We start from the raw sequence: 24,422 nt of genomic DNA, 5'->3' as shown, positions 1-24,422 counted from the left end.
AACAGAATCTACCCAGGATAATGTCCCTTATTTGAAGGTTTCCCAGTTATAAATTTCATTTTGGTTCCATTTCTCCTTTGGACTCACTCTCCAAACTGTGACCTTGGAAAGCCAATCCCAACAAAACAAGAGCCTCAGTTTCCCTGGCCCAGTACACTGAGACCTCAAAAAAGATACACTCTCCTGCTGTGCTCATCTCCATCTTCAGTGAGACAGACCAGTCAAATCTGTCTCTTCAGCTTATATAATCCATTAAGGAAGAACAATCAGACTCAATTCAGAAGCACCCTGACTGAGTTAGTGAGCATTCATGTTCTGATGTTTTGGATATAACTGGCCAATCACCATAAGCTGAGGACTTCCTAAACATTGGGAAAATCCACATTACATTAATTATGTCTTGCCTATCTAGATTTTGATATTCAAAAGTCTTATACCCATGTGATTTTTTTTCTCACCATTCATCTTTATATCACCATCATCTGTTCAAAAGCCAAGTAAAATCCCTGATCTAGGGGCACCTGGGTGGCTCAGTCAGTTAAGCATCCAACTTTAGCTCAGGTCATGATCTCACCATTGGTGGGTTAGAGCCTGCATAGGGCTCTGCTGTTAGCAAGGAGCCCACTTCAGATCCTCTGTCCCCTTCTCTCTGCCCCTCCCCTGCTCATGCTTTTTCTCAAAAATAAGTAAACATTAAAATAAGTCTTGATCTATATGCATTCAATCAGACAATCTTAGATAACTACTGAGTAAACAGCCTAAAGCTTTGTTTTTCTTTTTAATAAATCAGTTATCTAGTTGATGTATTTGTTGAAAGGATATTAATATAAACCAAAGGCATCACACGCCTTTACATGAATTTACATTTCAGGTAAAATTTTTATCCTTGAGAAAATCTATCTATCTATCTAGCGAGAGTGTGTAAATTGAATCATTTGAATATACAAAAAGCCCATAGAAATAGACAAAAAAGAGACATACAACAGAAAAATGAGAAAAGAATATGAATAAATTCACAGAAGAGCAGATTAATATAGCCAACAAACATAAGAAACTCCTCAAATTCACTAATATTCTTATAATTGGAAAGTAAGTTAAAGACGATGGATCACTAGGCCTATTGAACTGGCAAAAATTAAGAACAGCAACACCTATAGCTGGGATTAACATGAAGTAAAATTGTACCAACGTGTATTGTTAGTGAAAATATGAAAGGTGAAATCAGTCTGGCAACAGTTATTCAGATTAAAAGTATGTATACCCTTAGAGCCAACAATATTACCCCTAAGAATCTATCCTGTAGAATAAAAATATCAATATTTCAGAAATACATGAAATCATTAGATTGCAGTATTAATAGCAATGAGAGAAAAGTGAAAACAATAAATTTACATTGAAAGGTGAATACTGAATAAACTATGATACATGCACACTATGAAATTATGCATCCATTAGAAGAACGAATTAAAGGTATACCAGACAACTTGAAAAACATTCATATAATATGAAGATTTTTTGAGACACAATTACTTTTCAAAATTCTGTATCTACATATTATGTGTACATGGATATGTATAAATTGTATATAGATATACATATAGATACATGTATATGTTTATACATGAATACTCATTTTATGAGTACAGAGGATTAAACACATTAAGTTGTTAATATAGGGTACCTTGTACATAGGGAGGGTAGAACTAATACAGCATAGGGTGAGGAGTGAGTAACAGGGAAAACATGCAAAAATGGAAAACATAAAAGGAGCACTGACTTTAAAACAAAAAGTGTATATTTGATCATATATGTAAAATTAGGTATATGCATGGGACTATTAAATTGACTAAAAATAATTTCAGAAAATTAAAAAAAAAAAGTAATAAGAGCCTAGAAAAAAACATCAGAGAATAGCTAACTAATGCTGGAATGGAAAAAAAGAAAAAAAGAAAAAAGAAAAGAAAAAGAAAAAAGAAAACATGGTGGTAGATTTCATCATTAAAAAAATTTAAACCACTTTAGGGGCGCCTGGGTGGCTCAGTCGGTTGGGCCGCCGACTTCGGCTCAGGTCACGATCTTGCGGTCCGTGAGTTCGAGCCCCGCGTCGGGCTCTGTGCTGACGGCTCAAAGCCTGGAGCCTGTTTCAGATTCTGTGTCTCCCTCTCTCTGACCCTCCCCCGTTCATGCTCTGTCTCTCTCTGTCTCAAAAATAAATAAACGTTAAAAAAAAAATTAAAAAAAAATTAACACTTTAAATGTCAAAAAACACTATAAGCAGAATTAATAGAAATCAAGAAACAAGAAATGCAATAATTATGACAATAGGATGACATATTTCATACACAAAATGCTCTTACAAAACAGTAAGAATTTTATAACGCTTTGAAAAACAAAGAGCATGAAAGAATAACAAAAGAAATAAATAGAGGGAGAAGAAGATGGCAATGGAGTAGAAGTACCCTAGGCTTGTCTCGTCCAATGAACACAATGAGATAACTACCAAATCATCTGAAATACCACAGAAATTGACCTGAAGACTGACAGAACAAACTCCAAAACTAAAGGGAGAGAAGAGGCCACACTGAAGAAGAAGGCAGAGACTTAGACAAAATACCAAGACAGAGGTGGGGGGATCCTGGGTGGCTCAGTCAGTTAAGCATCCAACTTCAGCTCAGTTCATGGTCTCAAGGTTCATAAATTCAAGCCCCACATCAGACTCTGTGCTAACAGCTCAGAGTCTGGAGCCTGCTTCAGATTCTGTGTCTCCCTTGCTCTCTCTGCCCCTCTCCTGCTCACACACTCTCTCTCTCAAAAATAAATAAGCATTAAGCATTTTTCTAAAAAAATACCAAGACAAAGGAATTCATCCCAAATCAATCCCAAATGAACAGCCTAAAGCTATGCCCAGAGATCTAAGTAAAACAGATATAAGTAACATGCCTGATGGAGAATATAAAACAATAATCATAAAGATATTCACTGGGCTTGAGAAAAGAAGATATTATTGAGACCCTTACAGCAGAGGTAAAAGAGTTAAATACCCCAGAAATTGGCCTGAAGCCTGACAGAAAAAAAAAAAACACAACTCAAAGGAGAAAAGAGGCCACATTGAAAAAGGTAGGAAGTACAGAGATGTGGTATAGGGGATAAATGGATCATAAGTGCTGCAGAGGGGAGGAAGCTGTGGTCCTGGAAAAAGGTGAGAGAAAGAGGAGCACACAGTGAAACACAAAAGGAGAATGTTTCCCCAAAGCCATTGGGTTGGAAAACAAAAGGAGATAAATTTCATGAGTTCTTGCAACCAGCTGGGCTTAAAGCCTAGAGTTTGAAAGATCAGCAAGCTTGGCTAGGATAGAGACCTGAGGGTATGCCCTGCTCATGGAGAGAAGGCAGGCAAACAACAACAGGGCAGACAGTGTGAAAATAGCAACTGGAAGAATGTCTGGGGCAGAATGTTGCTGGTAGGCACAATTCACAGAAACACCTCTCCAGGAACAGGGGAGCTGGATGGCACCATTTCCCACCCCATCTACTCAGTATAAACACAGAACAGCACAGCTCCAACACTGGCTTCCTAACTTGCTTACATCTCCAACACTGGCTTCCCAAATTGCTTACACCAAGCTCCACTGCCCTTTGCTCAGCCAGGACTGCCCTTCTGAGTCAAATTTGCCTCAGTCCCACTGTGATGGGCCCTCTCCCCAGAAGATCAGCACAAACCCCTGCCCACTCTACATCTCCTAGCCAGAAAGTTCTGCAGGGCCTCATACTGGTGAAGTTGGTGTCAGGTCTCATTTCACAAGCAGATGAGAACACACCCACTTAAAAGTAACCACATTAAGGCAAGGGATCAAACACTGCTCATAGAAGGCAAGAAGAGCCTCTACAGATGTCTGGTCTGAAGGACAGAGCAGCCACAACACAGCAGCAGAACACACACCTGAGAAACCCCATGAAGCACCAAAACCTGGGCACTACAGGACTTCTTCATAAGGCCATTACTCTCAAGAGCAGGAGACATAACTGGCTTTTCTAACACAAAGAAAAATGCAGAGACTTAGGCAAAATGCCAAGATGGAGGAATTCATCCCAAATCAAATAATAACATAAGGCCATGTCCAGAGATCTAAGCAAAACAGATATAAGTAGCATGACTGATGCAGAATTTAAAGCAACAACCATAAGGATACTCACTGGGCTTGAGTGAGACTCTTACAAAAGAGATAGGAGTTAAAAAAAAAGAATCAATCAGACATGAAAAATGGAACAAATGAGATTGGAAACAAGCTTGATGCAATGAACAGTAAGCTGGAAAAAGCAGAGGAATGAATTAGTGACCTAGAAGACAATATAATGGAAAACAATGAAGCTGAATCAAAGATAGAATTATGGAACATGAGAATAGACTTAGGGAACTCAAAGACTCCATCAAATGTAATAACATTTGTATTATAGGAGTCCCAGAAGAAGAGAGAAGAAGGGGGGGTGGGGAGAATTTATTTTAAGAAAAAATAGCAGAACTCTCCCTAAAACTGGGGAAGGAAAACAGATCTCTAGATCCAGGAGTCACAAATAACTCTCATCAAAGTCACCAAAAGAAGGACAACCCTAAGACATTGTAATGAAATTTGAAAAATATACTGATAAAGAAAAAAATCTTAAAAGGAGCAAGACAAAAGAAGTCATTAACTTATAAGGGAAAACCCATAAGGATAGCTGAAGATTTCTCAACAGAAACTAGGCAAACCAAAAGGGAGAGAAATGATATATTCAAAGAGCTGAATGGGAAAAATCTGCAGCCAAGAATACTTTATCCAGCAAGCTATCATTGAGAATAGGAGAGATAAAGAGTTTTCCAGACAAACAAAAACTAAAGGAATTCATGACCACTAAACCAGCCCTGCAAGAAATACTAAAGGCGACTCTTTGAGTGCAAAGGAGAGAACAAAAGTGACAAAGATAAGATAGGATCAGAGAAAACCTCCAGAAACTATGAAAAAACAAGTAATAAAATGGTAATAAATACATATCTATTAATAATTCCTTTGAGTGTTGGGGCACTTGGGTGGCTCAGCCTGTTAAGCATCTGACTATGGCTCATGATCTCATGGTTCATGAGTTTGAGCCCCACATCTGGCTAACTGCTGTCAGTACAGAGCCCGCTTTGTATCCTCTGTCTCCTTTCTGCCTGCCCCTCCCCCACTTTCACTCATTCTCTCAAAAATAAATAAATTTTAAAAAAATAATTACTTTAAATGTAAATGATTTAAACACTCCAATCAAAAGACATAAGATGTCAGAATGGATTTTTTTAAAAAAGACCCATAAATATGCTACCTACAAGATATTCATTTTAGACCTAAAGACACTTGCAGATTGAAAGTGAAGGGGTGGAGGGGGCGCTTGGGTGGCTCAGTCAGTTGGGCGTCCGACTTCAGCTCAGGCCAGGATCTCAGAGCTCATGAGTTCAAGCCCAGAGTCAGGCTCTGTGCTGACAGCTCTGGGCCTGGAGCCTTGCTTTGGATTCTCTGTCTCCCTCGCTCTCTGCCCCTCCCCCATTCCTTCAAAAATAAACATTAATGCTCATGGATTGGAAAAATAAATATTGTCAAAATGTCAATACTACCCAAAGCTATCTACACATTCAATGCAATCCCAATCAAAATTGCACCAGCATTCTTCTCGAAACTAGAACAAGCAATCCTAAAATTCATATGGAACCACAAAAGGCCCCGAATAGCCAAAGGAATTTTGAAGAAGAAGACCAAAGCAGGAGGCATCACAATCCCAGACTTTAGCCTCTACTACAAAGCTGTCATCATCAAGACAGCATGGTATTGGCACCAAAACAGACACATAGACCAATGGAATAGAATAGAAACCCCAGAACTAGACCCACAAACGTATGGCCAACTCATCTTTGACAAAGCAGGAAAGAACATCCAATGGAAAAAAGACAGCCTCTTTAACAAATGGTGCTGGGAGAACTGGACAGCAACATGCAGATGATTGAAACTAGACCACTTTCTCACACCATTCACAAAAATAAACTCAAAATGGATAAAGGACCTAAATGTGAGACAGGAAACCATCAAAACCTTAGAGGAGAAAGCAGGAAAAGACCTCTCTGACCTCAGCCGTAGCAATTTCTTACTTGACACATCCCCAAAGGCAAGGGAATTAAAAGCAAAAGTGAATTACTGGGACCTTATGAAGATAAAAAGCTTCTGCACAGCAAAGGAAACAATCAACAAAACTAAAAGGCAACCAACGGAATGGGAAAAGATATTCGCAAATGACATATCGGACAAAGGGCTAGTATCCAAAATCTATAAAGAGCTCACCAAACTCCACACCTGAAAAACAAATAACCCAGTGAAGAAATGGGCAGAAAACATGAACAGACACTTCTCTAAAGAAGACATCCGGATGGCCAACAGGTACATGAAAAGATGTTCAGCGTCGCTCCTTATCAGGGAAATACAAATCAAAACCACACTCAGGTATCACCTCACGCCAGTCAGAGTGGCCAAAATGAACAAATCAGGAGACTATAGATGCTGGAGAGGATGTGGAGAAACGGGAACCCTCTTGCACTGTTGGTGGGAATGCAAATTGGTGCAGCCGCTCTGGAAAGCAGTATGGAGGTTCCTCAGAAAATTAAAAATAGACCTACCCTATGACCCAGCAATAGCACTGCTAGGAATTTATCCAAGGGATACAGGAATACTGATGCATAGGGCCACTTGTACCCCAATGTTCATAGCAGCACTCTCAACAATAGCCAAATTATGGAAAGAGCCTAAATGTCCATCAACTGATGAATGGATAAAGAAATTGTGGTTTATATACACAATGGAATATTACGTGGCAATGAGAAAAAATGAAATATGGCCTTTTGTAGCAACGTGGATGGAACTGGAGAGTGTGATGCTAAGTGAAATAAGCCATACAGAGAAAGACAGATACCATATGGTTTCACTCTTATGTGGATCCTGAGAAACTTAACAGGAACCCATGGGGGAGGGGAAGGAAAAAAAAAAAAAAGAGGTTAGAATGGGAGAGAGCCAAAGCATAAGAGACTGTTAAAAACTGAGAACAAACTGAGGGTTGATGGGGGGTGGGAGGGAGGTGAGGGTGGGTGATGGGTATTGAGGAGGGCACCTTTTGGGATGAGCACTGGGTGTTGTATGGAAACCAATTTGTCAATAAATTTCATAAAAAAAATAAATAAATAAAATAAACATTAAAAAAATTCTTTTAAAAAGAAAGTGAGGGGTGGAGAAACATTTATCATTCAAATGGATGCCAAAAGAAACTCAGAGTAGCAATACTTGTATCAGACAACCTAGACTTTAACACTAAGACTGGAAAAGAGGCAGAAAAGGGCATGATGTTAATCATAAAGGGGACAATCCAAAAAGCAGGCATAACAATTGTAAATATTTATGCACCCAAAATAGAACAATCCAAATGTATAAATCAATTAATAACAAACAAAAAGGAACTAATTGGTAATAACACAATAATAGTAGGGGACTTTAACACCTCACATACATCAATGGGCAGACCTAAACAGAGAATCAACAAGGAAACGATGACTTTGAATGACACACTGGACTGGATGTACTTAACAGATATATTCAGAACATTCCTTCCTAAAATAGCAAAACATACCTTCTTTCCAAGTGCACATGGAACATTCTCCAAAATAGATCACCTATTACATCACAGATCAGGCCTCAATAAATACAAAAGGTCAATTTCATACCATACCTCTGACCACAATGCTATGAAATTAGAAGTCAAACTCAAGAAAAAATTTAGGAAGACCACAACTACATGGAGGTTAAAGAACATGCCACTAAAGAATTACTGAGTCAACCAGGAAATTTAAAAAATACATGGAAACAAATGAAAATGAATATACATGGGCCAAAATCTTTGGAATGTAGCAAAAGTGGTTCTAAGAGGTAATTTTACAGCAATACACGTCTACCTCAAGAAGTAAGAAAAATCTCAAACAACCTAACCTTACCTAAAGGAGCTAGAAAAAGGAAAACAAACAAAGCCTAAAGCCAGCAGAAAAAGGGAAATAAAAAAGATTGGAACAGAAATAAAATGATACAGAAACTAAAAGAAACAATAGGACAGACTGATGAAACCAGGAGCTGATTCTTTGAAAAAAAATTAATTAAATTGATAAAGCTCTAGCCAGGCTTATCAAAAAGAAAAGAGAAAGGACCCATATAAGTAAAATCACAAATGAGAGAAGAGAAATAACAACCAGGACCACAGAAATAGAAACAATTTTAAGAGAATATTATGAAAAACTATATGCCAACAAATTGGACAACCTGGAAGAAATGGATAAATTCCTAGAAACATAAACTACCAAAACTGAAAAAGGAGAAAATAGAAAACTTGAACAGATTGATAACCAGCAAAGAAATTGAATCAGTAATCAAAAATCTCCCAAAACACAATGGCTTCATAGGTGAGTTCCACCAAACATTAAAGAAGAGTTAATATCTTTTTTCTCAAACTATTCCAAAAAATAGAAATGGAAAGAAAACTTCCAAATTCATTCTATGAGGCCATCATCACCCTGATATCAAAGCCAGACAAAGACTCCACTAAAAAAGAGAACTACAGACCAGTATCCCTGATGAACACAAATGCAAAAATTCTCAACAAGATACTAGTAAATCAAATCCATCAGTACATTAAAAGAATCATTCACCACAATCAAGTAGGATTTATTTTTGGGCTGCAAGTGTGGTTCAATATTCACAAATCATATCAATCAATGTGATACACCACATTAATAAAAGAAAGGATAAGAACCCTATCTATTGAGAACCCTCTCAACAGATGCAGAAAAAGCATTGGACAAAATACAACATCCATTCATAATAAAAACCTCATCAAAGCAGAGAAAGAACATAAGAAAGGCTATATATGAACAATTCACAGCCAATATCCTCAGGGGGGAAAAACTGAGAGCTTTTCCTCCATGATCAGGAACAAGGCAGGGATATGCACTCTCACCAATGTTATTTAACACAGTACTGGGAGTCCTAGCCTTAGCAATCAGACAACACAAAAAAATAAAAGGAATCCAAATCTGCAAGGAATTCACCAGTTACAGATGACACACTATTCTATATAGAAAACTCAGAACACTCCACCAAAAAATTGCTAGAACTGGTAAATGAATTCAGTAAATGAATTTGCAGGATACAAAATCAGTGTACAGAAATCTGTTGCATTTCTATACAATAATAATGAAGCAGGAGAAAGAGGAATTAAGGCATCAGTCCCATTTACAACTGCATCAAAAACAATAAGATACCTAGGAATAAACCTAACCAAAGAGATGAAAGACCTGTATCCTGAACACTATAAAACACTGATGAAAGAAATTGAAGATGATGCAACGAAATAGAAAACATAGGTAGATATGCCTTTTCAAATACCGCTGGTAGTATCTTTCTGCAAAGCACTTTGACAATTTGTATCAAAAGCATTACAAAGGTCAATGTCCTTGAATTCAGTAGTTTCATTTATAAAATTAACCCCAGTGAAATCATCCGAAAAGACACAATAGTTTATATATACAGATGTCTGTTATAGCATTATTCATAGCAGAAAACTGGAGATGGCCTAAATGTGGAATGGAGAATTATTTAAGTAAATGCCAAAAGATGGAATATTTTTGTAGCCATTAAATATTTAATGTAGCCAAAAATATTTAATGACATGATATGGGCAAATATTAGTATAGCATTAAATCTAAAAGTCATGAAAAAATACTCTATATTCTGGTGTACCAATTTGTGAACATATATTTGTACATAAAAAAAGACTAAACAAGTGAAAATAATGTTATGTATTGAAATTAAGATTTTTTAATGCTTTTAGTATTTTATAAACTTCATATAGTTGGTATCAATTAACACATTATTGTTAATTAACACATATTGTTAACATTTTCTTCAAGTAATTAACTAAGGCAATCATTAGTCTTAGTCTTTTCTGATTTTCAAATCAATTTTGAGCAGGATAAAAAGTATATCACAGGCCTCAGTTAATAATCCAAAGATTCAGCAAAGTGCCATTGATTAGCACTAGGATTCCATGTACCTTCCAAGTCAGCTTCACTATACCAGTCTTGACAGATTGTGTGTTTGTGTGTGTGTGTGTGTGTGTGTGTGTGTGTGTGTGTAGTACTACCTGCTTTCCAAGTATTGAATGCCACTTAAAAATATCATTGATCTGCCCCTGCCTCCATATTAATCTTCTGTTATGAACCTGAGACATTCCTCAAATTGCCTTACACTTGGTAAGTGTTAATTCCAACAGTAGTCTCCAAACATTTGATCTCATAACCCTATCTATAAAAATCATTTGAACACACAACTCTACTAGCCTTATATTTATTTTTAAATGTGTATGTATTACTGTTAATATGCTATATAATATAAATTATTCAAAAATTTAAAAAAAGAACATGATAAAAAATATAAATGGAAGTTCTAGTATTTTGTCCCTAAACCTTAATGGATCATTTTAAAACTCCCAAAGATATGGGGCCCTGCTATGGAGATCACAGCCATAGACCACACTTTCTAATCCCACTACCCATTTTATTGCCACACTTCGTCTAGAGCCATGTTGTGAAATTCCAGAATGCCTTAAACTTGAGTTAATTCAAACTATCACAATATTCATAACAGAGCTCACTTGTACTATGGAAGAATCATGTCCTTCCTATGCCCTATTTTCTCTTGGCAAAATCTGGATTTTTATATATAAAACACTGCATACAGTATAGTACAACTATGTTTATATTATTGTTGTTGTCATCTTTTGATAATGATTACTACTACTATGACTGTGACCACTTTACAGGTATAAGTAAGTGATAATATTCTTTAGTTCTTTTAGATGTTTCAGTATATACCTCTGCAGATTTTTGAAGGTTTTCATGGCATGGAGCAAGAAGGGATGCTTTCTCCCATTTCTGTGCAACTTGATTGGCTTCTTCTATCTTCTGATCACAACTTTTTTGAGAATTTAGCAATGTCAACTCATAAAATTCTTGAATATCTGTGAAAATATTTAAGGCAAGGATCAAATGTCATGTACCATCACAAAAATTGCTTCTGCATATATGTATATATGAAAAAATTTGCTAATTAAAAGAACTACATACACATGATCCCAAAGAACAATAACAAAAATAAGGAAATCATGAAAACTGCATTTTTATCTGCATGAGAATTCTTATAGGAGCTATATTCATAATTGCAAAAGCTGGAAGCAACCAAGATGACTTTCAATCAATGAATAGATAAAATATAGTAAATTCATATTCAATGATATGGAGGAATGAGGTATCAAGTTAAGCAAAAACATAGAAGATTCTTAAATGCTAAGTTTAAAAAGCCAGTCTGAAAAGGCTACCTATTGTTTGAGTTAACTTATATAATATTTTAGAAAAAGCAAAAGTAAAGAGACAGTAAAATTATCAGTGATCACTAGAGGTTCTGGGAGTGGGGAGGAGGATTAAATAGATAAAGCACAGGGTGATGAAAATATTCTGTAATGATACTGCAGTAGTGGACACCTAACAAGAAGCATTTGTCAAAGCCCATAGAACATTACAGCACAGAGAGTAAACCTTAATGTATGCAAATTTATAAAAATAATTTTGGAGGTCAGGGAATCCCAAGATGAAACACAGATTAAGACAAAAGAATCTAACTGTATTACAAATGTATGAAACAACCTTCCTGAAGGCAGTAGGAGAAAAAGGTGTCCTACAAACGAGTAGAAACTGTAAAACCAAAGACAAAGGAATTATTACAAAAGAACCCTCTCTATTTTCTAGTTGGTAAATTTGTTTCCCATGGAATAGTACAAGTTAGGAACTTTGGAACCACTGTACATATATACTAGAATTGAACAGTTAAATGGATGGAGGATGGTGGGCACAAGGTTTCTCACTATTGGAGTAGGGGGTTACAAACAAGTAGGTGGAGACAGGTGGGGCGTAGGGTACTAGAATGATCTATATGATTTTGGATTCAATTGGAAACATCAGTATAAACTCTTTTTTAGCTTAATATGGGTACAAATGAATACATATAGAAATATTTGCAGATGTGTATGTACAAAGGTTAGTACACACACAGATGTTTTCTTAATCAATATGCTGAAAGGACCTAGAATTAATGAAACCCCATTAAGAATAAGCACAATTAATATCCAGACTTTGGCCTCTATGTAGCATTCTCCGCTATATAGAATATATATATCAAAGAATAATGAATAAATAAAGTAGCATTGGATTAGAATTGAGGCTATGTGTATAAATTCAAAATTTTTAAAAGGAATGGAAGGAAGGAAGGAAAAAAGAGGAAGGAAGAAGGAGGACAAAGGAAGAAAGAGGAGGAAGGGTAAAAGGGAGAAAAGGAGTGAGACAGATACAGAAAACTATGATTGGAAATAAAAATGATTATGTATCTATATGTTTCCTAGTTCTATTATACATTTTTAGGCTGAGAGGGCAGAGCGGGAAAAACAATCCAAGAGCAAGTACACCTAGGCCCCAGATCTTGGTTTCAGTAAAGAACTCAGGGCTTCTTAAGTTAAAAACTCAATTGATGGGTTAAACAGCAGATTAAATAAAGTAGAACTGGAAAATATTCCCAAAGAAATTACCCAGAATTCAACATAAGAGAAGATGAAATAGAACATATGAAATTATAATTTGAATGTATAAAGAATGGATAAGAAAGCCAAGTATTTTTCTAATAGATATCTTTGAGGAGAAAATAGGATAAATAACAAGTCCTAGTTAAAGAGACAATAGATATAAAATTTCTAGAACTTATGAAAATATGAATTCACAGATACTGAAAGTAAGAACTTACACAAAAGAGAATAAACAAAAGCTATGCACATACCATAATAAAATTGCAGAATACCAAAGACAATGCAAGGATCTTAAAATCAGTCAGAGAAAAAAGACTAATCAGACTTCTCAAAAGCAATAATGGAAGCCAGACAACAGTAGAATAAAAACTTAAAATTTTTTAGAGAAAATAAATATTAGCATAGAATTATGTTCCTTTGCAAATCATATATCTGATTAAAAAAAAAAAACTTTGGGGCACCTGGGTTGCTCAGTCAGTTGAGCGTCCGACTTTGGCTCAGGTCATGATCTCACAGTTTGTGGGTTTGGGCCCCGCATCAGGCTCTGTGCTGCTTGCTCAGAGCCTGGAGCCTGCTTCAGATTCTGTGTCTCCTCTCTCTGCCCCTTCCCCGCTCATGCTTTGTCTCACTCTGTTTCTCAAAAATACATAAATGTAAAAAAAAAATTTTTTTTTAAAACCTTATTTCTAGAGCATGTAAAGAATGCTCAAAACAATAAGACACCAAGCAATCCAATAGAAAAATGGCCAAAAGATTTGAACAGGCACTTCACTAAAGAAAATAATAGATGGCAAAAAAAAAAAAAAACCCACATGGAAAGATTCAACATCATTGGTCACTAGGGAAATGAAAAATCAAAACCACAATGAGATACCACTATTTATTTATTAGAATGGCTAAATTAAAAACACTGATCATACCAAGGATTGATGGGGATGTGAAGGAACTGGAACTCTCCTGACACTGATACTGAAAATGAAAAATGTTATAACCACTTTGAAAAACAGTTTTTCAGTTTCTTAAAAAGTTAAGCATACAACTACTATATGATCCAACCATTCATGTTCTAGGTATTATCTAAGAGAAAGGAACACATATATGTCCCTATGAAAAGTCAAATCTGGAAACAACCCAAATGTTTGTCAATAGATGAATGAATAAACACATTGTGAAATATCCATACAGTAAAATACTATTCAGCAATAAAAAGTAACAAACTATTGATACACACAACATAGATGAATCTCAAAATAATCAAGTGAAAAAAGTCAGACAAAAGTGAGTGCATGTTTTATACCAGTTAAAAAAATTCTAGAAAATACAAACTCTATATTGACAGAAAAAAAAATTCAGTGGTGCCTAGGAATGGGGGTTGGGGTGAAGGCTGGCAGGAACAGGTGAGTGGGAGGGATTATCAAGGGACAAGAGGAAACTTTAAGCAGCAATGTATATGTTTACTATCTTGATTGTGCTAATAGTTGCACTAAAATATACATATTTCAAAACATATTAAACCATGCACTCCACATGTGTAGTTTATTATGTATCAATTACACTTCAATAAAGAAAGTGAAAAAGACAAGATATGAATTTAGAGGAGACATTTTCATCACACATAGGCAAAGGAACAGTATCTACATATGCAAAGCCCAACAAATCAAAAAGGAAAAGACATATAAGTGAAAAGGAAGAAAAATGGGTCAAAAGTATGAACAGGCATTTCACAGTGAAGGAAATGTACATCACTGATAAAAATAAAAAGATATAGGGGCATTTGGGTTGCTCTTCAGTTAACTGCCCAACTTCAGCTCAGGTCATGATCTCATGTTTCGAGAGTTTAAGCCTCATGTCAGGCTCTGTGCTGACAGCTAAGACCCTGGAGCCTGCTTCAGATTCTGTATCTCCCTCTCTCTCTGCCTCTCCCCTGCTTGCGCTCTCTTTCTCTCTCAAAAATAACTAAACATTTAAAAAATTAATAAAAAAGAAAAAGATATGGATCAATAGCAACTTTTATTTATTCCTGATGAGTGGAATTGCTATAACCACTTAAGAAAATAATCTTGTCTTATCTTGTAAAATTGAACATTTATTTCTCCTAAATCTAACATTTCTACTACCCAGTACACATCTTAAATGAACTCTTGCACATATGCACCAGGAAACAAACCAAAATTTTCATAGTAGCAGAGATCATAATAGCAAAAAATTATGAACCAGTCCAATGTCCATCAAAAGGAAAATGAATAAATGTGGCATATTCTCAAAATAGAATTTATGCAATAGTGAAAATGAATAAATTCCAGTTATCATGAAATTACATGAATAAATCTTGAAAACAATGCTCAATGATGAAAGCAAGTCTCAGCATAAAAATATTTTTGTAAAGTTCACAAACACACAAAACTAAACTACATATGTATTTTTAGGCATACATATATATATATATATATATGTATATATATATATATATATACATATATATATATATATATGTGAAGAAATATTTAGACCAAAACAAAGAAGCACATGAAAAGATATAATTACCTCAGCAGAAGAGGTGGGCAAGAAAATGGGGTGAGGGAGGAACACAGGTAGATGCAAATAGCAATGGTCAAGTTCTAGATTTGGATTGTGATTCCAGAAATGCTTATTGTTTTATTATGCTGCATGTATTATCTATAAATCACACATATTCTCTTGTATGTATTATATTTTTTAAATAACAAAAATTTTAAGTGTTTCATAAATAGCAAGATTTACATAGAAAACTTAAAAATACTCAAATTTTACACCAAGTTACAACTTTATTTTGCCACTGGCAATAAAGTAACTGTGAAGTCAGCTTGGAAAATGTGTAAGAACAAAAGATAAAAAGAACAAATAATATTAAATATTTCATGAAACCACAAAAGAGCCAAAATAGCCAAAGGTATTGTGAGGAAGAATAATAGCTGTGGGTTTCACAATCTCAAATTTCAAGATATATTACAACACTATAGTAATCAAAACAGTATGGCACTGGCACAAAACTAGACACAGACTAATAGAATAGGATAGAGAACCTAAAAATAAATCCACACTTATATGGTCAATTAATCTATGACAAAGGAAACAAGAACATACAATGAAAGACAGTCTCTTCAACCACTGGTGTTGGGAAAACTGGACAGTTACATGAAAAGAATGGAACTGGACCACTTTTTTACACCATACACAAAATAAACCCAAAATGGATTAAAGACCTAAATATAAGACCTGAAACCATAAAACTCCTAAAAGAAAACATAGGCAGTAATCTCTTGGACACTGGCCTTAGCAACATATTTATGGATAGGTCTACATCAGGAAAAGTAAACAAAAGCAACATAAACTATTGCAACTACCAAAATGAAAAGGTTTTGCATAACAAAGGAATCCATCAACAAAATGAAAAGGCAACCTACTGAATGAGAGAAGATATTTGCAAACAACATACCCGACAAGGGATTAATATCCAAAATATATTAAAAAATATAACTCAACACCAAAAAATTCCAATTTAAAAAATGGGCAGAAAACATGAACAGACATTTATCCAGAGAAGACATACAGATAACCAACAGACACATGAAAAGATCCTCAACATCACTCATCATCAGAGAAATGCAAATCCAAACCATAAGATATCATCTCACACCAATTCAAGTGTCTACTAATGAAAGAAAGAAAAAGAGAGAGAGAAAGAAAGAAAGAGAAAGAAAGAAAGACAAAACAAAAAACAAGTGGGTCAGTTGGATGAGTGCCCAACTCTTGATTTTGACTCAGGTCATGATCCCAGGGTCGTGGGATAAAGCTTCATGTTGGACTTTGCACTGAACATGGAATCTGCTTGAAGTTTCTCTCTCTCTTTCTTTCCTCTCTCTCTCTCCCCACCCCCTTCTCTCCCACTCATGCACTCTCTCTAAAATAAAAAAATAAAAATAAAAATGGGGGCACCTGGGTAGTTCAGTCAGTTAAACACCTGACTCTGGATTTTGGCTCACGTCCTGATCTCATAGTTCATGAGTTTGAGCCTTGCATGGGGCTCTGCACTAACAGTGCAGAGCCCACTTGGGATTCTCTGTCTCCCTCTCTCTATGCCCCTCCACTGCTTGCAAACTCATTCTCTCTCTCTCTCTCTCAAAATAAAGAAAGTTAATTTTTTGATAAAATAAAATAAAAATTTAAAGAACAAGTGTTTGGTGAGCACATGGATCAAAAGGAACCCTTGTGCACTATTGGTGGGAATATAAATTGATGCAACCACTGTGGGAAGAGTATGGGGGTTTCTCAAAAAATTAAAAATAGAAGTACCCTATGATCCAGTAATTCCACTCCTGGGTATTTATCCAAAGAAAACAAAAACACTAATTTGAAAATACATACACATCCTTGTGTTCATTGCAGCATTGTTTACAATAGCCAAGGTATGAAAGTAACTTGAGTGTCCATCAATAGATGAATGGATAAAGAAGATGTGGTATAATACACAATAGGATATTACTCAGCCATAAATAAGAATGCTATTGTGCCATTTGCAATAATATGGATGGACCTAGAGGGTATTATGCAAAGTAAAATAAGTCAGACAGAGAAAAACAAATACCATATGATTTCACTTATATGTGGAATCAAAAACAAACAAACAAAAACAGAAACAAACTGATAAGTATAGAGAACAAACTGGTGGTTGCCAGAATGGTGGGTGATTGGCGGGGGGGGATGAACAAAATAGGCGAAGGGGATTAAGACGTACAAATTTCCAGTTATAAAATAAATGTTTCAGAGATAAAAAGTACAGCATAGGGAATATAGTCGATAATATTATAATAATGTTATACTGTTATATAGTGAGAGATGGTGACTATACTTACTGTGGTGAGCACTGAGTAATAGAGAAATGTACAGAATTGTTACAACACTATGTTGAGCATATAGCAACACTATAGCTGAGCAAAATATGTCAACTACACTTCAATAATAAATATAAAAATAAAAGGAAGATAAAAGTCATACAGACATAAATCTTTCTCAGATATTTGAATATAGTAAGGGATGATAGGGTACTAATTGGGTTGACAAAAGTCAGAAGAATAAGGAATAAAAAAAAGTGGAATTCGGGGCACCTGGGTGGCTCAGTCAGTTAAGCGGCTGACTTCGGCTCATGTCATGATCTCATGGTTCCTGAGTTCGAGCCCTGCATCTGGCTCTGTGCTGACAGCTCAGAGCCTGGAGCCTGCTTCAGATTTTGAGTCTCCCCCTCTCTCTGCCCCTCCCCTGCTCATGCTCTGTCTCTCTCTGTCTCTCAAAAATAAATAAACATTAAGAAAAATTTTTAAAAAAGTGGAATCCAAAGACATTACCTGGTCTCAAGTATTAATTAAACATAAAAGAAAAAAGAATCCCTGTAAATATTTCTGAAGCTGTATATTCCCTAATGAATAATGACTTGTAAAAACAATTTTTTTCAAATTTCAAGATGCTTTTTCTTTGCATTGACGTTAAGGATGTAAACACTGTTTGTAAGCAGCATTTACAAGTTGCCAAATTTTGAAGTATTAGGTGTATAAATTATCCAGAAATGGAAGTATATTTATCATATTTATGTTAAAGATACATACCAACAAGATATACTTTGAAACATAACAGATAGCAGTGACTTAATCATACTTAGGAAAATGCTATGGACAGTACTTTCATGTTAAATTTGAAAATCTTAATTAACTTATGATCTCTAAGCCTGATAATATGTTCATAGTCTATTTCATCTTTTGTCTACTTAGCATTCCTACCTAATCAACCACTAGAGAGGAAAAAGGTAACTTCAATTAAGTCAAAGATTATTTAAATTTGAAGACAATTCTACAACCAATGTCATTTTTTACTCTTGCTTAGTCAGCTGTATTTTTTTAAGGCCTAATCTATATTTGTTTGGCACCTTCCAAGCATATCTTTTTGATAGGATCCTCTCCTATCCCCACCACCACTTCTGGTCACTTCTGGTCCACCCCAGGGCCAGAGTTGAGGCACTCACTATCTCTTGCTCACACTTCCTTAGGCCTGGATGCCCTTTCCCACACATGGAAATCTTACTTCTCCTTCAATGCCCACTCCCACTACTATATGTGTTTTAAAAAGAATATTTGAGGGGCGCCTGGGTGGCTCAGTCGGTTCAGCGTCCGACTTCGGCTCAGATCATGATCTCACGGGTTCGTGGATTCGAACCCTGCACCGGGCTCTGTGCTGACAGCTCAGAGCCTGGGGCCTGTTTCAGATTCTGTGTCTCCCTCTCTCTCTGCCCCTCCCCAACTCGCGCTCTGTCTCTCTCTGTCTCAAAAATAAATAAACGTAAAAAAAAAAAAAAAAAGAATATTTGACGTCGGAGATCTGAATATGCAATGTCTTCAGCACAGAAACCATTCTTACTAAAATGGAGTTCAATTGAGTGGGATGTGGGTAAGAGTACAAACACCAAGCAGCTACCATCAAAAAGGAAAAATGCTGGTTTGGGGAGTTGTGGCAGCAGGTGGGCAATGCTGCTTCTCTCCTCCCATTCCCACAATGTATTGCTTAGATCCTTTTAATAGTTATCATTCTACCTTGTATTACAAGTAGTTGTTCACCCACCTGTTCTCAATTCAACATTTCAATTCAGTAAGTCATTTTTAAATTCCAGGTAAGGCCTTTAGGAGTGAAGATGATGTCCTAGCCAATCATGTTACTGTCTACTATCTAGCCTCATTCTTTACATTTGGTAAGCACACAATGAATGCTTGCTAATTTTAGTTTATTTGCATTCCCTCTCTATTGAAGTCTCAAATAAAATAAAAACCATAGAATAAAGGCAAATCTCCTCACACTAAGGACTGCAGAAAACCTGCACATTCTTTAGATTATGTTTCTATGTGACTTAACCAATTTGATTACAACTGCTGGCACTTTTTATTTGGCAAAATCCTCCCATAAATAAAAAAGTTTTGCCACCTCTGAGGAAAGAGTCAAATTCCTCAAATTCTTGAAGGCATACCCATTTTGACCTCACAATTGTTTTTTGAAATAGCTTATAAATTATTGTCAAATTTACAGATAAGGGTTCTTGAACTCTAACGTATGCATGAATTTGAATCATCTAGGGATCTTGTTAAATTCAAATTATGATTAAAGGTCGAGTCAGACCTGAATCTCTGTATTTCTAAAAAGCTCCCAGGTGATCCACCAACTTATGATCCACCAGTAACACTAGACCTAAGAAATAGCACCTATGGAATTAGAACCCAAGTTTTCATACTCTTATTTCAAATATCCTTGCTGAATTCTTACAATACTCATCTTCTTCAGAGTTGGGGTGGGGGTGAGGGGGGTACAGAAGGATGGGGGAAAATCTCATTAAGAGGATCCAATTGTCAAGAGAAGAACTCTGCCCATTGATTGAAAAATGATAATGATAATAATAATAATAATAAATACTCAGTAAATATTATTGACTAAACTGATTCAGATTCAACTAGCTAGAAACTCAATTAAAAGGTACTATATTTCAGGGGCATCTGGGTGGCTCAGTTGGTTGAGTGTCTGACTTCAGCTCAGGTCATGATCTCATGGTCTGTGGGTGCAAGCCCCACGTCAGGCTCTGTGCTGAAAGCTCAGAGCCTGGAGCCTGTTTGGATTCTGTGTCTCCCTCTCTCTCTGCCCCTCCCCCACTTGCACTCTCTCTCTCTCTCTCTCTCTCAAAAGTAAATAAACATTAATTTTTTTTAAATAAAAGGAGCTATATTTCAGTACTTTGACTTTAGGACACATTAAAACAAACAAAATCAAGTTCTAGGTGATATCTGAAACAGTCTCTACTTGGTCTAATCTCTCTCTTTTTTTTCAACCTAATGAGATGATGATTCTGTAACATTAGGTCTTCAAATGTCAAATAGCATGATCAAGGGCATCCACTAAAAATAGGATTGTCTGTTTAAGCACACCCTTAAAAGCTCATATACTTAAGATATTTCATCTCCGTCCAAGCACAGACATTCCAACATGGCATATTTATTTCAATGATGTTGCTATATCCTCAGAAGACCCTTAGAATTCCTCTTTGAGAAGTGTCTTCAAGCATCTGAAGAATTTATTTTGAATATCCTCATTCTCAGAAGTGGCAAGTCTTTTTTCATATAAGGAAGATTTGGGGATTTTTTGGAAATGACCAAAATTCATTGGACAAAATGTGACTATGGTAAGTGATGGAGAATGGATTTCCTTACCTGACTTGAATTAAATCATGAAAATATGACTCTTAAATCATGAAACTTTTTTCTTATATGACTCACACATTGCTCTGCAATTTTCTACTTAACTAGAGTAAAACAAAAAAGTAACCAGAATGCAGAATGTTTAACATATTTGCATACTTTCTTATCTATTAGCTCACAGGCTGGAATAAGAGTGACTAGGGAAAAGCTCTTTTTGCTTCCTCCCATCCCAGTTTTCATTTTGTGAGGTATAGTATTGATGGGGACAATTGTAGCCACCTCTACCCCTGCCAAGCAAAAACCTCCTTGGAGCCTGTTATTAATGTTGGTTAGTTTCTGTGATTGGCACATGTGGCCATAACTCCCCAAAACTGTTTAATCCCAGGAATTCACTGAAATCAGCTGAGGATTCTTGCCTTACACCCTCAATAAAAGATGGTAATCTTTGTAAGATGTGCCTTCTTTTAAAATATATGCCTTATGCTTCTTCTAGCATCTCTTGTTCCCTGTAGGGTTTCCATATCACATATGTGATAATTAATTCAGCTGAACAGTATAACACAGTTGATCTTGCTATATTTAAAGATGTTACAGAGTGCAGTCTTGGTGTTCCATTAGTCTTTCCTGAATACTTGGTTCTGTTTGGAGAGCCAGATAAATGCTCATATGCAATTTCCTTATGTTGCACCCAGACACCTTACTTTCTCTCCTGAAAAAAAAAAAAATTATCTTTTCCCTGGTCCATTTGAGTCCAAGAACTAGACAATGAAGTGCAAAAACAATTCCCAGGGCACTTGGGTGGCTCAGTCGATTAAGCGTCTGACTTCAGCTCAGGTCATGATCTCACAGCTCGTGAGTTTGAGCCCAGCATCATGCTCTGTGCTGACAATTCAGAGCCTAGCCAGACTCTGTCTCCATCTCTCTCTTCCCTTCCCCCACTTGTTCCCTCTCTCTCTTTCAAAATTAAATAAACATTAAAAAAAAAAAAAACAGAATTGCCAGTAAAGGCTTTATCAGTGTAGCAAGTGTCCTAATCTTAAGCCTGCAGCCAGAGAAGATTCTTTAAGGATATTACCCAGGACTAGAAGAATGGAGTTGAATATGAGAAGTAGGCTAAAATTAAATGTGGATGAAAAGAAAATATAAGTTAAATTTCACAGCCAAGAATAGAGAGTGGAAGCAAGGTCAGTAGTAGGCACAAATCAAGTACCAAGATAGGGAACAAAAGAGGCTAAACCAAAACAGGGATATGTGTGAAACCCAGAGTCCAGAGACTAACACATAATCAATCAAAATAGCTACTGAAAAGGCAAGATAAGAGAATGAAGGAAAGCTTACACACAAAGGTTCCAGCAAATTTGCACAATGTTCTGATATGATTGTGCTTTTTCTATGCCTAGACAAAGCACACACAGAAAGGAAGGAAGTTAGGAAGGAAGGAAGGAAGGAAGGGAGGAAGAAAAGGAAGGATGAGGGAGGCAATCTTGTTTTCAAAATATTAAATAGGGCAGGACTTTTTGGAGAAAGTTTCACTTGAATGTTAGAGCAGGAAAATTATAAGATGAACCTGGGACATTCTTTTGCAGCAAAATGTTAAGGAAGTGATGAAAAATTATGGGATCATAGCAAAGGACACACAAGTCACTTTAAAGTCACTTCACAGACTTTAAAGGGGCTCCTACAGACCAAATCTGGAACAATCTGAGCATTAAAATAACTTAATAGTGGCAGATTATAACCTACTGAAAAAAATAAGAATCCATGAGTACATCTGGAAGGAAGGAAGGAAGGAAGGAAGGAAGGAAGGAAGGAAAGAAGGAAAGAAAGAAAGAAAGAAAGAAAGAAAGAAAGAAAGAAAGAGAAAGAAAAAGAGAAAGCTCTTCCTTACAGTAGAACCCCAGCTAATAAATACAGGAGAAATGATAGAATTAGAAAATCATTAATGGACACCGCAAGTAGTAGGTAAAAATTTGACAAGGAACATAATGTTACATAGTCTAATAGTATCTCTCCACATATTAAACTGACACCTCCCATTATCATGCACCAAGATCAACACGGCATCATTTCTGTGATACTCCTTCCAAAAATGAATGAACTGAATCTAACCATAAGGAAACATCTGATAAAACCAAAGTAGGATGTACTACAAATATGTGGCTTATAATCTAATAAAATGTCAAGATCAATAAAAGAAAGGCTCTGGGCTAGACTAGTCTAGAGGAAGAGAATTCACTAATGACTTAAAATTATATACTGATGGCTAGAGTGTTCTGTGACTACAACTCTTGTAGTCAGTCTCTAGAAGGCCAGTCACCTTGCTATTCTAGCAAAGTTTAATTTTAAGCCTACCAAACTAAAGATCAGACTTCACAGACTGCTGCCCCCATGAAGAGATTGACTCCTTGTAGGACACATCTGGGCAGTCTGCTAGCCTCCCAGGCCATACTCACTTTCGCCATTGGCTGCCTCTTCAGTCGTTACCCTTGATTCTATTCCAATTAGAAAATAAACACAACATCCTCCTCCACATGGTTTATTAAGGCACTACTTATCACTGTGTTACCTTACCTCCAAAACCAATGTTTTTATTTTAAAAAGAAAAAAGAAAAGAAAGGTGGATGAAGTATTGCAGATTAAAGGGATCCAAAGAGGCACAGCAATTAAATGTAATGTGTGATCCTGGATAGATCCTGGACTGGGAAAATAGAGCTGTAAAAGATATTTTGGAGACAACCAATGAAATTGAATATGTACTGTGCATAAGATAATAGCATTATATCAATGTTAACTTTCCTGATTTTGATAACTGTGCTATATGTAAGAGAATATGCTTGTTTTTAGGAAGTATACATGGAAGTATTTAGTGATAAAGGGGACTAATATCCCCAACTCACATTCAAAGTGTTTATTGGTAATATGTACATACATGTATGTGTGTGTGTGTGTATCTGTGTATATGTAAACACAAAGAAAAAGACACACATATAGAGAAAATGATAAACAGGGAAAAATGTAAACAATTGGTGAAATCTGGATAAAGTAAGTATATAGGAGCTCTCTGTTAGTACAGAGATTTGAAACTATCTCAAAACAGAACATTTTTAAAAATGGTAAGGCAACTAGGATATATTGTGGATAAGCATGGAATTGAGAAATATCCAATAACATAAATAAAAAAAAATCAGAGGCAATAGACTCAAAGATAAACAAAGTTTAAAGTACAGAATGTGAAGAGGTAGAAGATCAATGGAACGTAAGGGAAGTAATGTAATAATCCAGGAGTAAAGCATGAGCTTGTCAGACAAACAGGCTGTGGCTCTGCTACTTACTAAATTTTTCTCTAAGCCTCAGTTTCTTCACTTAAAAAATTTACATATATAAGCACTACAAAGTGTTAAACAGCTACATAGAATGTACTCAAGGAATGCTAGCTGT

The 24,422-nt window shown here is 35.9% G+C and overlaps 1 protein-coding gene across 1 annotated transcript in view; it reads right to left on the bottom strand.

The window, feature by feature from the left end:
- Positions 1-24,422, bottom strand: part of DLG2 (discs large MAGUK scaffold protein 2) — a 2,044,734-nt gene that overhangs the window by 1,747,170 nt on the left and 273,142 nt on the right. Inside the window, exon 3 of the mRNA XM_047877315.1 lies at positions 10,967-11,112. Within this exon, the coding sequence (XP_047733271.1) occupies positions 10,967-11,112 (146 nt within the window). The remainder of the gene's footprint in view (positions 1-10,966; positions 11,113-24,422) is intronic.

This window comes from Prionailurus viverrinus, chromosome D1 (genome assembly GCF_022837055.1).
Source record: "Prionailurus viverrinus isolate Anna chromosome D1, UM_Priviv_1.0, whole genome shotgun sequence".
Classification (NCBI taxonomy): Eukaryota; Metazoa; Chordata; class Mammalia; order Carnivora; family Felidae; genus Prionailurus; species Prionailurus viverrinus.
This window is presented reverse-complemented; position numbering and strand designations above follow the sequence as displayed.